Here is a 15,351-nt window from a genome sequence, read left to right on the forward strand (position 1 = left end):
ACACTGCTTATGTCAATGAAAAAGTCAAGACAAAATATACATTACAAAGCATAGTGCTGTATGTCTGAGAAATGGGTAAGAACTTTCAAGATCTATGGATCCCTTTTTCATAGTGGGCGATACAAACAAGTAACAATTATAAACACAAAGATGAAAACAAAATCTGTCACATTACAGAAACAAAACTCAAAGAAGATATTCTGAATATGTTCCACAAGAGCAGAAAACTGTTTGAACTATTTACATTTTGCCAAATCAGGTATTTTTAATTTGGCAAAAACATTCTTTTGCATTCAATATTGCTGCATACAAACTATTAAATTGGCAGAAACAAAGAAAACTTAACACGATATTGCACTGATGCCGATGAATGACCATCCAAAAACTCTGTCAAGGATAATATTTATCATACAGTTTCTAATGCAAAGAGCAAAGATGATGTGTTTCAAAAATTAAGAATGAGATTATATGTATGAAAGTTCAAAAACTCTGTGCTTATGTGTGTACATTTAAAGGCATATCAGCACAAAAATGGCTATGTGGTGCTAGTTCCAAAAAAAGTACCATGAAAGTAAAACCAAGAAAGAGAGCTGCAGAGGCTCAGTGGTTAGCATGCTAGACTCATGATCGGAAGAGCACGGGTTCAAATTCTAACATTGGACCAGTCTGGATCAGCTACTGCGGAGTGTCCATGGGCAAGGCTCTTTACTCGAATTGTGTCAGCACTAAATAAACTACTTGTGTTGCTGTGCTGTAAAGCAAAATAACGAAACAAAACAAAACAAACAAAAAAGAAAGAAAAAAAAGAACTGCATAAAACATTTGGATGGTAAACCCTACCAAGCAAATATGTAAACATGAAGGATGGAATAGGTTTAAAACATGCTTCTAGTGTTAAGAATGAGATGATGTTTGCATGTTTCATATATATATATATATATATATATATATATATATATATATATATATATATATATATATATATAAAACAAACTGTCAACCTACAGTGCAAAACTAGATTTTAACTAGCCTAAGTGCTTTCAACAACACTAATTGTCGAAGAAAATTACACAACAAAAACAAGACAAATACTAAACACAAAAGAAAGCGCTGAAACTGAAAAAGTTTCATGCCTATGTATAATGAAAGTATTGTTTAAAAATCTTCGATGTTGTTTTCAATATTCTGGACTTTTACTGTCTGCAGACAATACTGTGAACAACACATATCACTTCTGACATATCTGGATTACAAAGAAGAAAACATGCAATGGATCTTAACTTACTTGGTTTTCTTTTAGTGTATCCTGAAAAAATGGATCTGTCTCCAAGAACTTGGAATGTAGGTCATCCCAGTTTGGACAATCTGATTCTGTACTGAGCAACTGTCAATGTAAGAAGTGGCAACTATGCACTTAAATGACCTCTTGCCTGGATGATGCAATTTAAGAAAGAAACAATTAAGCGCTTAAATGACCTCTTACCTGGGTGATGCAATGTAAGAAAGAGACAATTAAGCACTTATATGACCTCTTGTCTGGGTGATGCAATGTAAGAGACAATTAAGCACAAAAACCACCTCTTGCCTTGGTGAAGTGTGTGTGTGTGTGATTTGGATTTTTAACGTAGCTCTAACAATTTTTCGGTCATATCGCTACGATGTCTGCAATGTGGCAGTTTATAGTGATGTCTAGCACTGAAGCATCATGCCGCAGACATGTAGCATGATGTCCCACCCAGTCACATTATCCTGACACCAGGCCGACCAGTCCTAACACTAACCTCTTAATGCTGAGCGCCAAGCGAGGCAGCCTTGGTGATGTAACTGTCAATGTAAAAATATAGGAAATTAAGCACCTAAATGACCTCATGCATGGGTGAAACAAATGTTAATCAGAGAGAGAGAGATATGGCAATGATAGTTCAGTGATTAATTTACTAGCCCAGCAAGATGATGCTGGGCAAATGGTACAAGAAACTCAATTTTAACATGCGAATATGCGCTACTTACATAACATTATATCTGCCCAACAATGACTTTTGTTGTTGTTTTCAAGTATATAATAGTTTACTCAGGAAAAATAAAAATGATCAGATATCTGTCTTGATTTAAACAAAAGTGAAAAGTTTCATTTCTGCAAGTGCATCTATCTACCTATCCATCCACAGAGTGAGACAGAAAGCTGCTTTTCCAGCAACATTGGTTGTAAAAAAGAAAATGTTCAGTGGGATTGACAGATGGGTAAGAAGCACCATCACACCATCTTACAAAAAAAGAAAACAAGAGGCCCATATGGGACTGCAACTGTTCACCTGTGTGACTCCTGCCTAGCATACCAATGCAAGAGCGGTTATCCAGTTAAATATGCTTAATATGATGATTCTTTTAAAAATGTTTTCAAATTATACTGATTGCATATCACAAAATAAACTTGGAGAGCTATTTTGGTATTTTCATACATATCTGATGTCACAACATCATTTGTACAAAACTGAAAGGTCTTTATTCCAATATGCTTTCTGTAAGATTTGTTTAAGTTTTTTCTATTTTTAGCAATGGTGGCCATATTGGATGGCTCTCCATAATCTGCACAAGTCTGAAAAGTTTTGATGCAAGCACCATTTCTGTCAAATCGGCTCAAATCCTCTGGACAGATATTTGAGAGAAGGTTGTTTAAAGGTTTGCCAATTTTTTGTCACATGGCTTAAAATTTATTTTGCAGTGACCAAAACATATGACATCTTTTAATAGGGTCTTTCCTAAATTTATCATACTTACATAATCTTCATTCATTGGCACAGTATGGACTGGAATGGGTTGCCAGTTCAGCGTTTGAATCCATTCCTGGGCCGAGTCAGGAGGAAACAATCCTGCCAATACACAGTCAACACTCATCAAGGTTCTGTCAAAGTCAGTGCTCCGAACATAAACCTGTCAATTTCATGGATCTGATTACAATTAAGACAAAATAGTGAAGATTTCGTAATTGCTGAGTTTTCTCCATGCATGTAATTGATGCTGGTCAGGAGTCTGGCATGATAACTACATAGCCAATGTGGCTCCTGTTTGGAAGACAAGAAAGAGACTTTCTGTCTATAACAAATATAATTGCTTAGGTTTTTTGTCAAATCAAAATTGGATCTATGGTGCACAAAATGTTCTTACCATTTTGACTAAATTTGTGCATTTTTGTACATGTAGTCACCAATGCCCACTTAAAAATAATGGACTTTCCAAGTGGTACAAATTTGGTCATACTTTTAATTTACAAGAATTGTGTAATGTTTTCATCCGACAACATGACAAAGTTATCATCAATATAAGGCTCGACTAGACATCTGAATAAAAGGTATCAATTTTTTGGGTCTAAATTACATACTTATAAGAGCTTCATGATTAAGCATGCAAGGCCTATTTGTAAGTAAAGATCATTATTAAACATACAAGGCCCATTTGTAAATAAAGATCATTATTAAACATGTAAGGCCCATTTGTAAATAATCATTATTAAACATACAAGGCCCAAAGATGATTAAGTATGCAAGGCCCATCTGTCAATAAAGCACACTTAAGCAGACATGGCCCATTTGTCAATAAACATAATCATACAGACAATGCCCATTTGTCAATGAACATGATTACACAGACAAGGCCCATTTGTCAATAAACATGATTACACAAACAAGGCCCATTTGTCAATAAACATTCTGACCAAAATAAAAATCAACTGAGACTTAAGCTGAATAAGAAACAAAAGTCACATTACAAAAAGTTCCACTTCCAATCTTTCAGTTCAGTGTCACTATCCCAAGCAAACTTTACTCTAAATATGTTATTTCCTATACTGGGACCATACTAATATTGTACCCAAAAGTAAAATACTGACTCTTTCAGCTATGGAATATGAAATCTATTAGCAAAAATGTATGATGAATTTTCAGCACAATTCACATACCTCAGTCCTTTTATATGAGGAGTTAAGAAACTTAGTCTGTACATATCTCTCAAGTAAAAACTGTCCCAGGGTGTACTGCTGATACATTCCTCTCTAAAAGAAGATAAAAGAAAATATTTCCTTGTAAGACAGTGTTTTAAGTCAATAACAATAATAATAATGATAACACAGTGAAACCCAGCAATAACATTCTTCATTACTGCACACATCTGGATATAGCATGGTTCCTGAACTTTTGCAATAATTTCACCCATTTCTTTAGCTATTACAAAGCATTAGTGCCAAAATAATCAAGAGTCTGTATTAATAATCTGGCAAGATGTGTTGTATTCTTGAGGAAAAAAATTTATAAAGAAAATAAAAGATGATAGCTCTTTAACGCACTGATAACTGTTAATCTAATCATTACTGAACTATTAACAATAAGGTATCAGGTCTTTTTTCATCTGTCTTCAACGAATCTGGTGAACAATCGTCTACTCATATACACAACCTCAGGGTAACTGTAAAGTTACTTGCGTATAGCTTGTACTGCTGTGGATCATTGGCTGGAGCAGAACCATTTAAGCTGTACGGAAGGTGGGATTTGGTATTATAATTAAAGATACAACTCACATTTTTTCTTTGCTGTAGTGCAAAGTCATAGTTCATTTAATATTTGGTTTAATTATGTTGTCTTGTCTTTCAGAGAATGAACAGTTAACTGTTTTTAAGGAGATCATCTATACCATAAAATTAAATGGTTTACACCCATAATGGCTCCAGCCACACATATACAACTGTTCAAGCAGTAATCTAAAGTACATTACTGGATAAACACCTTTGACCTCCTTTATTAAATTATCGTATTTTTTATGCCTAAATACAAGTGCCATTTTAGAAGCTCCCAATGTGTGATACATGCATTTTACTGTTAGTGAAAAAACATCATACATGTGATTCTACCGGTAGCATGACAAAAATACTGGTTTAAAGGTCGTCTACCGCATACATCATTTTATAACTAAAACTTACCACCAATGAAAAACAAAAGGTTTTTAAAAAATTATATTAAAAAAATGATTTTTCTGCATTCTATCCCCACTTTACAGAAACCAGTCTACTGGGGAATATAAATGTTATACTGTTGCAAAATGTGTGGGTGAGTAATTGGTTTATGAGGCTAGCATGTATACACAACAGGCCAATTACCTTACTGTTGTAATCTGGAGAGTTTAAGGCCAAATGTGGAATTTTGTATAAGGTGTTATAAGGAATAATGAGACCCAAGTCCAAAAATAGGCTGACCTGTGGTGGAGGTGAGATAAGGAGAGACCAAACAAAATTTTTTGGAATATAAATACTTGGGTTAGTATTTTGAGTTGGTATATTATTCAATTATTACTGCATTGTCCATGATGTTTTTAGACAAATATTTAAGGGCAGTTTATATATTTTTTGATTTGTTCAGTTCATGCCAAAATTCCAAAAAAATGTGCTTTTTCCAAATGCTAAAAAAAAAAAATCAAGAATATGAAATATGAGACTCAGTTAAGTCCAGTTCAGGAACTTCCTCCTTGGAGTGAAGTTAGCCTGGAGACATATTGGAGAGCCATCAGCAGCCTTAAAAACCCAGCCACTGGAAAACTGAAGTTTGAACTTCTTTGCAGGCTGAGCATGGCTGTTTTGTGATTACCATTTCTAATGCTGACAGAAAGGGTACATTCTCCATTCCTTGCAAATATAAAGCCATTCAAGGGGAAATCTTGACTAGAAAACTACTGATAGGTGTGAAAATTAATAATTGCAATGCATGTGTTTAGTGGTCAACAATCTTTTGAAGGAAACTGAAAATGCTTGTGGATTTTGAAGAAAAAAACAATCAAAAAACCAAATCTTTGCAGTGGAATGTGAAATATAAAACTCTGCTTTTTCATTTAGTTGACAATACACTAACTGGTATCCATGTACTATTACTGTAACATTTTCCATCAGACTCTGGTTCACATTCAAAACGTGTTTTATTATAGAATGAAGAGAATATATATAATGTAAAAAATCCACAGTCTCTTTTCAATTCCTTTAAAACACATACAGTTCATGTCAAAAAAAAAATCTAATAATCAAAATTTGTAAATCTACTGGTTTGATGTCCTGATTCTGTCACATCTATGCTTTGGAGATTATCAGCATAATTTACTATTATGAATATAACCAGACTGGCTGGTGACTTATGAATACTTGTATTTACACTTAAGTTGCCAATTTTTAAATACATTTTATGTGTATGTACCTATGAATGTTTACTCTGCCCAAAAATTAACATTAAATAACTATTTTAAGTAATTCTTGTTTAATATGCTACAAGTTGCAACAATAAAATTAAAAACTTGTGCACTCCTCCCCATATAGCTATTAGATGAAAAACAGTTAATACTTTCTTCAGTTAACTGTGCTATAGCACATGATGGTACAATAACATTCTGTGGACCGCAATCTTTGTGCTATTGCTGGGTTTTAGTATAATAATTATAATAATAATAATAATAATAATAATAATAATAATACATTGAGCTCTTTGTAGGATTCTGAAAATATCTAAGTCCACATTGTTTTCAAAACAGTGAGATCTAATATATGGAAAACTGTTAGGCCAATTTTAGAAATGTACAGGTCGAAATTAGAAAGTGAAGGTGTTAGATGCAGGGACATTCGCTACCAAGAGCTTAATTATATATATATATTCAAAGGGCCTTTTTCTTACCTTTCTGAATTTTGTTGCATGTCAACAAGTAAAACATTCCTAATCAAGATATATTCAAATATTCTTAAATTATGAGTGACAATCAAACACTGAATTATATATACATCAGAAATGAAACACTTCTGACTCCATAATTTCTTTACATTCTCTGGTTCCTTTAGAATATATTCGGCTGGAGGAAAAACAAAAATTGTTTGTAATTTTTACCACCTGTCTTCAGTGAAAACACTGAGTTACTGTGTGTAGAGTAATGCAAGTCAAATGATGTGTCATACAGTAATGAAGAACACTGGAAATCAATCTCTCTCAAAATCTCATCAAATCTGATTTACATGAAAAATATTTTTTTACTTATTTTGAAACTACAGCTCAACAATATCTTAAAATGTATACAATGCATAATGTATACAATCTTGACAGCTGAGATGTTAACATGACGTAGTCTTTGAAACTGAGGAAACCAGAGACCTCGAGTATGGTGTGGAACTGAATATGAGTTCTTCATAAAATATGGCACCATAACTCCATTAAATGATGACAGAATGCTACCAATTAAACTGTTCCAAGATTTCAGTACTATAAGGCAACATACCAAATTTAGCTGCAATCCTAGCCAAATTCACAAGTCATTCTGTGTAAACAAAACTGATCACAACAAAAAATTTGATACCATAACAATGTCAAATGACAATATAGAACACCAACACCTTATATTTTATTAGCTTTTGTTTAAAAACAAATGCTGTATGCCGTATTTTTCATCAGATCCAAAGACAAGGATTGAAATATTCATTAATTCACCATTTTAACTTAATAGTTTGGATTTGTTAAATATCACTCATCTCATAAATCTGAAAATATAAGATTTCTATTTTGATATGCCATGTATGTATCTGACAGATAATGACTTCACAAACTGTATGAGACTTTAATGACTTCACTAACTGTATGAGACAATAATGACTTCACTAACTGTATGAGACTATAATGACTTCACTAACTGTATGAGACTATAATGACTTCATTAACTGTATGAGACTATAATGACTTCACTAACTGTATGAGACTATAATGACTTCACTAACTGTATGAGACAATAATGACTTCACTAACTGTATGAGACTATAATGACTTCACTAACTGTATGAGACTATAATGACTTCACTAACTGTATGAGATTATAATGACTTCACTAACTGTATGAGACAATAATGACTTCACTAACTGCATGAGACAATAATGACTTCACTAACTGTATGAGACAATAATGACTTCACTACCTGTATGAGACTATAATGACTTCACTAACTATGAGACTATAATGACTTCACTAACTATACGAGACTATAATGACTTCACTAACTGTATGCGATTATAATGACTTCACTAACTGTATATGACTACAATGACTTCACTAACTGTATGAGACAATAATGACTTCACTAACTGTGACTATAATGACTTCACTAACTGTATGTGACTATAATGACTTCACTAACTGTATGAGACTATAATGACTTCACTAACTGTATGAGACTATAATGACTTCTCTAACTGTATGAGACTATAATGACTAAGTGAATTAAAGTTCAAATATATTGAGTCTCTCTATTCATCTTTTGTAATATATACAAGATGTGGTGCTCTAATATCAAAAACATTGTGACACAACAAATGAATAACTCGAAATGCACATGAAACTGCTTATAAACAGTGCGTATTGTTCATAATTTTCACAAAACTTTCTCAAACATTACAAACCCAACATGCTTTTGTAAAATTTGCATTTGTCTTGCACAGACATCATGTCTTGCAGCATACTCCTAGCCCTTGTTGGGGTTTCCTCTCAAAATTAAAATGATTGCAGGACTATGATATAATTTATTTTATATACATAAAAAGATGGTGCTCTCAGTTGCAATACATGAGGAAAACACTGATGTATTTCACTATAAGCTGTAGAAGAAATGTTAATTTCCATATCTAGGTTTCGTACTCCTTTAATGCCATTACTCTCTCATTATCATTTTCTTTTAACAATTATTTTTACAAATACATCCAGAAAACTATAATATACTATATTTGTACCCTACACATTTTTATGCTACACTGATAATTTTAGGAAGATTTTATTTATTATTTTCATCTCAGTAGACAAAAGAATTTTAAAATATCCAACACTTAATTAGCATAGGTGTGATTATGCCCACCAATAATCTAGCTCCTCAAAACATGCTTTACTTGGAGGATAATCAGGGTTAGTTTTGCTGTGTTTATCTTTTGCATTGCTTTTATTTATAGACCACACTACATGTACATGTTTGCATAAAGTCTGAGAAAAGGTGATTTTAGTATTAAAGGTACACTCTGCTATAAGTCAATTTGCTCAATGTTAATTCACTTTTATGTTGTCAAATAATTTAGACCCTTCTTCACTATATGTCATCAGTTATTCGTTATTAGGTCATCATTCACACCCATGCCTGGCCAGTCACAAGAGATGTGCATGGCTCTACTGAGCATCTCTGCTGTTGTTCATAGCAACAGAACAGCATCACCCTAGCTTTGTTCTGCATTTGTAGCATTCAGATGCATCTCTATGATTGCTATTTTCATCAAAATATCTCTTTAATCAATAGCCATCATAGTTCCCATGCACTCTCCACAGGATGCTGATAACTCGGCTGTATGCCATATTACAAAGACATGACATAAGACGTTTAAAATGGAGGCAATTCAACAGATGGAGGCAAACAAGCAAGCTGTTGATGTTGCATGTATGTTTACCTCCTTTGATGAAGACAATCTTTATATATGTTATAAACTGGGGCTTTTTATTTTTATTTACTATATGCTTTCAATTGCAATAAAATTTATAAAACTTTGTTGTGTTGTATTAAAACCTATTGATTTTTTGTAGTTGTGTGCCCCCATGTATGCATCCCCCTTCTAATACTGTAACATTAGTTACTACGGGAATAATTCCTTTGTTATACATATTTTCAATATACGCCATAACTTTATGCAAACATCCACAATATTAAACAGAGTATACCTGTATTCTGTATCATCTCTTACACAGCAGATTATGATACATAACTGGGTTGCATCTGGAGAAGATGTGTAACCATGATTCTTGTCATGTATAAAAGTGTGTTTTTGAAAATAAATATTAGGAGAGAAATTTTATTCACATTTTCAACTTGTTTATACAACTGCTCAACTTCCTAAATACAGCTGATATTTGAAGCTGGGGTGATCGACTGGTTGGTTAACTGGTTATCACACTTTTTAACTGGTTACAGCTAATAAACAAGTCATCAGTGGTTAACTGGATAATTACTACTGTCATAAAATAAACAGATTGACGGAATGCACAAATTTTCTCTAAACTTCAAAAAGTTATTTTGTACCGTGGTCAGCTGCCCGAATCCCTGTGGCCATTCATCTTCTGTGTGAATATCTGAAGGATATGCATGTGTTGGGCTTCTATCTCCATGTCTGAACAACTGAAATATAGAAAATTATACTGTCTATAATAAATTCAATATAAACAACATTTTGGATTTAACAGAAGAATTCAAAACTATTTTGTCAGACAGACTTGTAAAACTGTGTTGAAATGGCAAATCAGTTTCTTTTACCTGAACTCTGGTTTTGCCATAAAAAAACTGTACCAATGTACTCTGTGATTGTGTATGTAAAAAAAAAAGTCCTATCCCTCTACCTAAATTTGATTCATCAGAAGAAGTGATAAGTAATTTGAAGAATTTTTTTTTTATTACTGTGACTGAATCAATACATAAAGAAACAATAATGACCTTAATCAGCACCATCCAAGGCCCAACCCTAGAGTGCTTTCTGGAGTTTGCTTGCACTACAACATCGGATGTTGCCTGATGAAATTGTATGCCCTTTAACAAATGATCAGCATCTGAATGCAATCACAAATATCTAAACAATTAATTGATATATAAATGTTTACTGGTTTACCTAATTAATAGCGAACCCAAAACCAAACTAAACAGTCAACTGTGCTGACCACAGGCACATCTTTCTGTCAGTAACAAAAGGGAACACTATTGATAACACCCATTCCACACATTTTTTCTTATGCCATCAGTGTATACCCCCCCCTTAACTTATCTCAACATAGTTATTTCATCAATTGCTACTTGTATTAAATATTTTTGTTGCTTCATTACTTATCCACTTACTAGATTCAATTTTGACGGTATGCATTTCTAGCATATCATGCAATGAACAGGCAATTTTCAAAATGGGTTGATGTGTAGTGTTTATTAGGACCTGGAATAGATTAGTATCAATATTTACAACCAATCAGAAATTAAAGTGAACAAGATGTCTTCAAATGGACAGACCTCTACTGGCTAAAAAGAATTTCCACTAATCTAAGTTAAAACCATTCCTACCTTATTTGTGTGGAGTTTCTGATATTCTTAAGTGATTTTCAAATTGACCACTATATGTCATATTGGTATTTTCATTAAGAACTAACTAAACATTAGAGGTCAATTGTTGAAAACCCCTTGTTAAAATGACCATCCATTCAGGAGGAGCAATAATAACAAAATTCTCAACATGCTGAATGGAATACTGCCTTCTCATTGGCCAAATGAAATAAGTTATGAATAAATGCAGGACGTCATTTTCTTTTAACCAACGAGAGGACAGTATTCAGTGGGATTTCAATTACATATTAAGTGGACACGATCATGGCCATGTTGAGCAGTAGCATGGGAAAATGGCCTGGAATTCCTTAAAGGTATGACAGTATGCCTAACTTTGGAAAGGCAAAAAAAGATGAATGCCTGAGCTAAACATTGGTACCAAATTTATTACGATAGGTGAAATGTAGCTTGAAATATCAGTGTTGGCTCTTAAACAGGTCATGGGAGAAAAGAAAGAATTGTCCTCCCTTGTATTATTTTATACTACATGTATTACCAATAGTTAAATTAAAAGCAATCATTCAAGCCCCTGTGGCCATGCACAGCTGCTTTGTGAATAGCCTCAGCCTTTTTTTTACTACATACGGACTCCATATTGCTGTACACTGCATCAAAGTCTGTGGACAAAAAAGTAAGTTTTTTTTAAAATTACAAATTATTCCTTCTCAACTCACTGCTAAATCTTGCTGGTTACTTAACTGAATGAAATGGGTTATCCCTATTACCATAACCTTAAGCTATTTCTTAACAACCAAACCAAATCTTTTCCAAATTTTGAAAGTATAAACACTGTAGAAAAACTAGTATCAAATAATAGTTGATGTTTTGTACTTGAGCAATGTAGAACAGAGCAATTTATAAATTATTTCTTTGTAAAAACAATTGTGGACTGAAATCATCTGAGCGACAGTGTTGTGTATGCACAATCACTGGAGAGCTTCTTGAACAATACTACTTACTTTCTAGTTGACTCTCGTCCGGTGCAAATTTAGGCCATAACTGGCACTGCACCGTATAGATTCAGATTGAGATTCCAATTCAGATTAGCCCGGAACGCTGTATTATTGCAGTACTTAATGTTCTTATCGGTACACATCAAAACTGTTTTGCTATTACTGCTTACTTATAATTTGTAACATTTCAATGACTTTCCCTCTTTCTATTCCTATAATAAAATCTTTGTCAACTGAAGCACATAAATGTAAATAAAACAGCATATGGTGGCTGACCCATATCAACATACCATGGAGGAACAATACTATTTTATCGCGGTATTTGCCTAACTTACATATGGTATCATGCACTTATTTTAATAAACATAAACTGCAACTTACATATGAGAAGAAATGTCCACGGTTGTACTGGCAGAATATTTCCACAATAAACGAAAAGATCCAATGATCAAATCAAACACACAAATATAATTGAAGTGGAAATCCTTGAATAACAATATTACAAATTAAAAATTATTATTTAACTTTATATGAATTTTAAATGCAATGTGGGCAAAAAAATACAAACATACAAAAATTATTATTAAATATTATTATTATTACTGATTTCAAGAAAGTTTAACTGTAAATTGTATTCTCCTGGTATCAATTTTGGAGTCCATAAGAACAAATCATGGAATAATTCATAAACAATGTATGTTTTATTGAAAGTTCATTTACACTTTGAATCATCATTATACCTGTAACCAAAATTCAAAACTTAAAACTATTCATGACTGCAAACATTTGTTCCATGACAGTTTATTTATCAATACCACATTTAGCTTTCCTTGTTTATAATGTCATCTGTTACAGAGCAGTTGATCCCAGTGCCACTAGTGGCCATCATAGAGATGAGAAAAGAAATATATGATTGCAGGAAATGGCCACAATGGAGAACATAACAATAAATAATCTTAATATGTGCCAATATTACTTAGTATCAATATATGTTTTTGTTAAAGCTTCTTGGTTATTACAACGATGAAGTTTTCTACCATTCTGAAAATCATGCAAATTGCATGTGATGTATTTATGACATGCTTAGAAACATATAATACTGTTTTGTTTCCAAAATTATGTAAATTGTTAATGTACCATAATATATATATTTCTCTTTATTAAAAAATGTATCGATTTCAATAATTACTGTTTTTCTTTCTTCAATACTTAGGATAAGGAAAGAACAGCGAAACCGATAATTACTTAATAAACACATTAACCCCTGGTGACGAGTTAATGTGGCAGGTGGTAATAGCCTAAAGCCAAGCTCTGTACCATCGAGGTCATGTATGATACACTAAAGTGGGTGGTATTATAGAAAGGTAGACAGATGTAGCTCTACAATGATATCAAATAATCTGGAAGTTCTAGTTGCAATACAAAATACAATGGGGAAAAAACTCATTTTTGGGACCCAATTTTTTTCACCCAAAATTCATCAGTGGTCAGAATCCGATTTTGTGTCTATATTATAAACTTTTTGGTCTCAGATCTAAGGCAGACCGGTATGAACTGCAAACAGACAGATGAACCTTTGCAAAAAGTAGGATAAGATGGGCATTTGGAATAAAGAATGGTCTCTATATGAAAATAATGAGCCCGTTTAGCAAACAAAAAAAATTAAATAAAAACAAAAAAATCAACTCCGACTTTTACCCTTCTGCACATGCGCAAGCCAAATAGCCAATGAAAAACAATGTTTCTAACACAACTAGGTATTCTTTTTCATTGAAAACACAGAATAAATTGAGCTATAAGATATTTGAGTCCCTACTTGCTAAAGCTTTACATCATTAAACAATCGCCAGATGGTTCATATCCAAAATTAATCAGAGAATCCTGTTAGCTGTGATAATACAGCATAGTGCACAGAAACACCATGAAGCACAGAAACTCCTGAACACAATAAAAGCACCGAAACGCACTTCAATTATATTGTATATACCATAGTGTATATTGGTTGTGTATGTATAATTCATATCTGTGACATTTAATATTAGTTATAAATAAGTTAATATCTACTTTCTTTTCTGCAAGTGTTGCAACATCAAATTAAAAAGAAGCTGGAAACTGCGCATTTCAGCGACAGTTTGAAAAGTAAAAAATTTAATATTAACAGCATGCATTGCAATTTATATGCAAGTTTAATGCTTCAGCTAATATTAATAAACACATTAACATTGATTTATTAAGTTGATTATTATACTGTGGTTATTAATAATTACATTTTTCTTATTATCTTAAATTCCGGATTGTATGAGATTTGCGCAAACCAGATGAAACAGCTGTATAGTTTAAGTGTAATTATCATGAATTATGCATGATAATAGTCTAAATGCAAAGAAACATGCGCGAATGGCATGTACAATCATATCCGTCTCTGGGTGACAAGTTTTTTAAAACCTATTCTACTACTGGAAGAAGAGTATGGGATAGTGGATAGTGGCAAAATGGGTTTAATATACAAAGACAATTTTTGAAACATATTTAAAATTGTATTTGTTTCATATAACACACAAATGTTTAAAAACTATTATACAAATAAGGCAAGTCTGATGTGCAACAACAGGAATAAACACATCCCAAGTTATATCAATTAAACTGATAAGACTTTGGCCTCAAGATACAACCTCATGAACAAAACATATATATATATAAAATTCGTTCCTTACAATATACCAAGTAATTAGCACAATGCCGTATAATATGTTCTAAAGGTCAATTTTACAAGTACAGGGTCATCCTACTGCAGTCCCACATGCCAAAAGTGGCCCGCACAAATCTTTTGTGTGACCTGTGCTCATAAAAAATTAGTTCTATAATTATAATGTAAATCAGCATGCATGGCCTACAACCTTTACAATTTTGGTTTATGTGGCCCACAGGTTGAAGAAGACGGACCACCCTGTTCTAATATATACATGTTTATATACAGTGCATCATCATAATCAACAATGAAAAATTATAATATAATCTTATTAATACGAAATTTGAACATGGTCAAAAAGTATGCACAAGAAATGAAAGCATTTAAAGATATCAACTTATTAGCAATCAAACATTTGATTTATGGCATATGCGGTTTTGAAAGCCATTTTGAAAAGAGCAAGCTGATTCAAACAAATTAATAGTAGATATAGGTTTATACACGGGATTGCAGAAATACCATGCGACAATAAATTCATT

At 32.7% G+C, this 15,351-nt stretch overlaps 1 protein-coding gene across 1 annotated transcript in view; it reads right to left on the reverse strand.

The window, feature by feature from the left end:
* LOC149782028 (prostatic acid phosphatase-like) overlaps positions 1-15,351 on the reverse strand; it is a 65,863-nt gene that overhangs the window by 44,791 nt on the left and 5,721 nt on the right. Inside the window, exons 2-5 of the mRNA XM_089933432.1 lie at positions 10,112-10,207; positions 3,956-4,048; positions 2,779-2,931; positions 1,286-1,384 (exon numbers count right to left, since the gene is read on the reverse strand). Of these exons, the coding sequence (XP_089789558.1) occupies positions 1,286-1,384; positions 2,779-2,931; positions 3,956-4,048; positions 10,112-10,207 (441 nt within the window). The remainder of the gene's footprint in view (positions 1-1,285; positions 1,385-2,778; positions 2,932-3,955; positions 4,049-10,111; positions 10,208-15,351) is intronic.

Source organism: Sinohyriopsis cumingii, chromosome 15 (genome assembly GCF_028554795.1).
Source record: "Sinohyriopsis cumingii isolate HCF-2022 chromosome 15, ASM2855479v2, whole genome shotgun sequence".
Lineage (NCBI taxonomy): Eukaryota > Metazoa > Mollusca > Bivalvia > Unionida > Unionidae > Sinohyriopsis > Sinohyriopsis cumingii.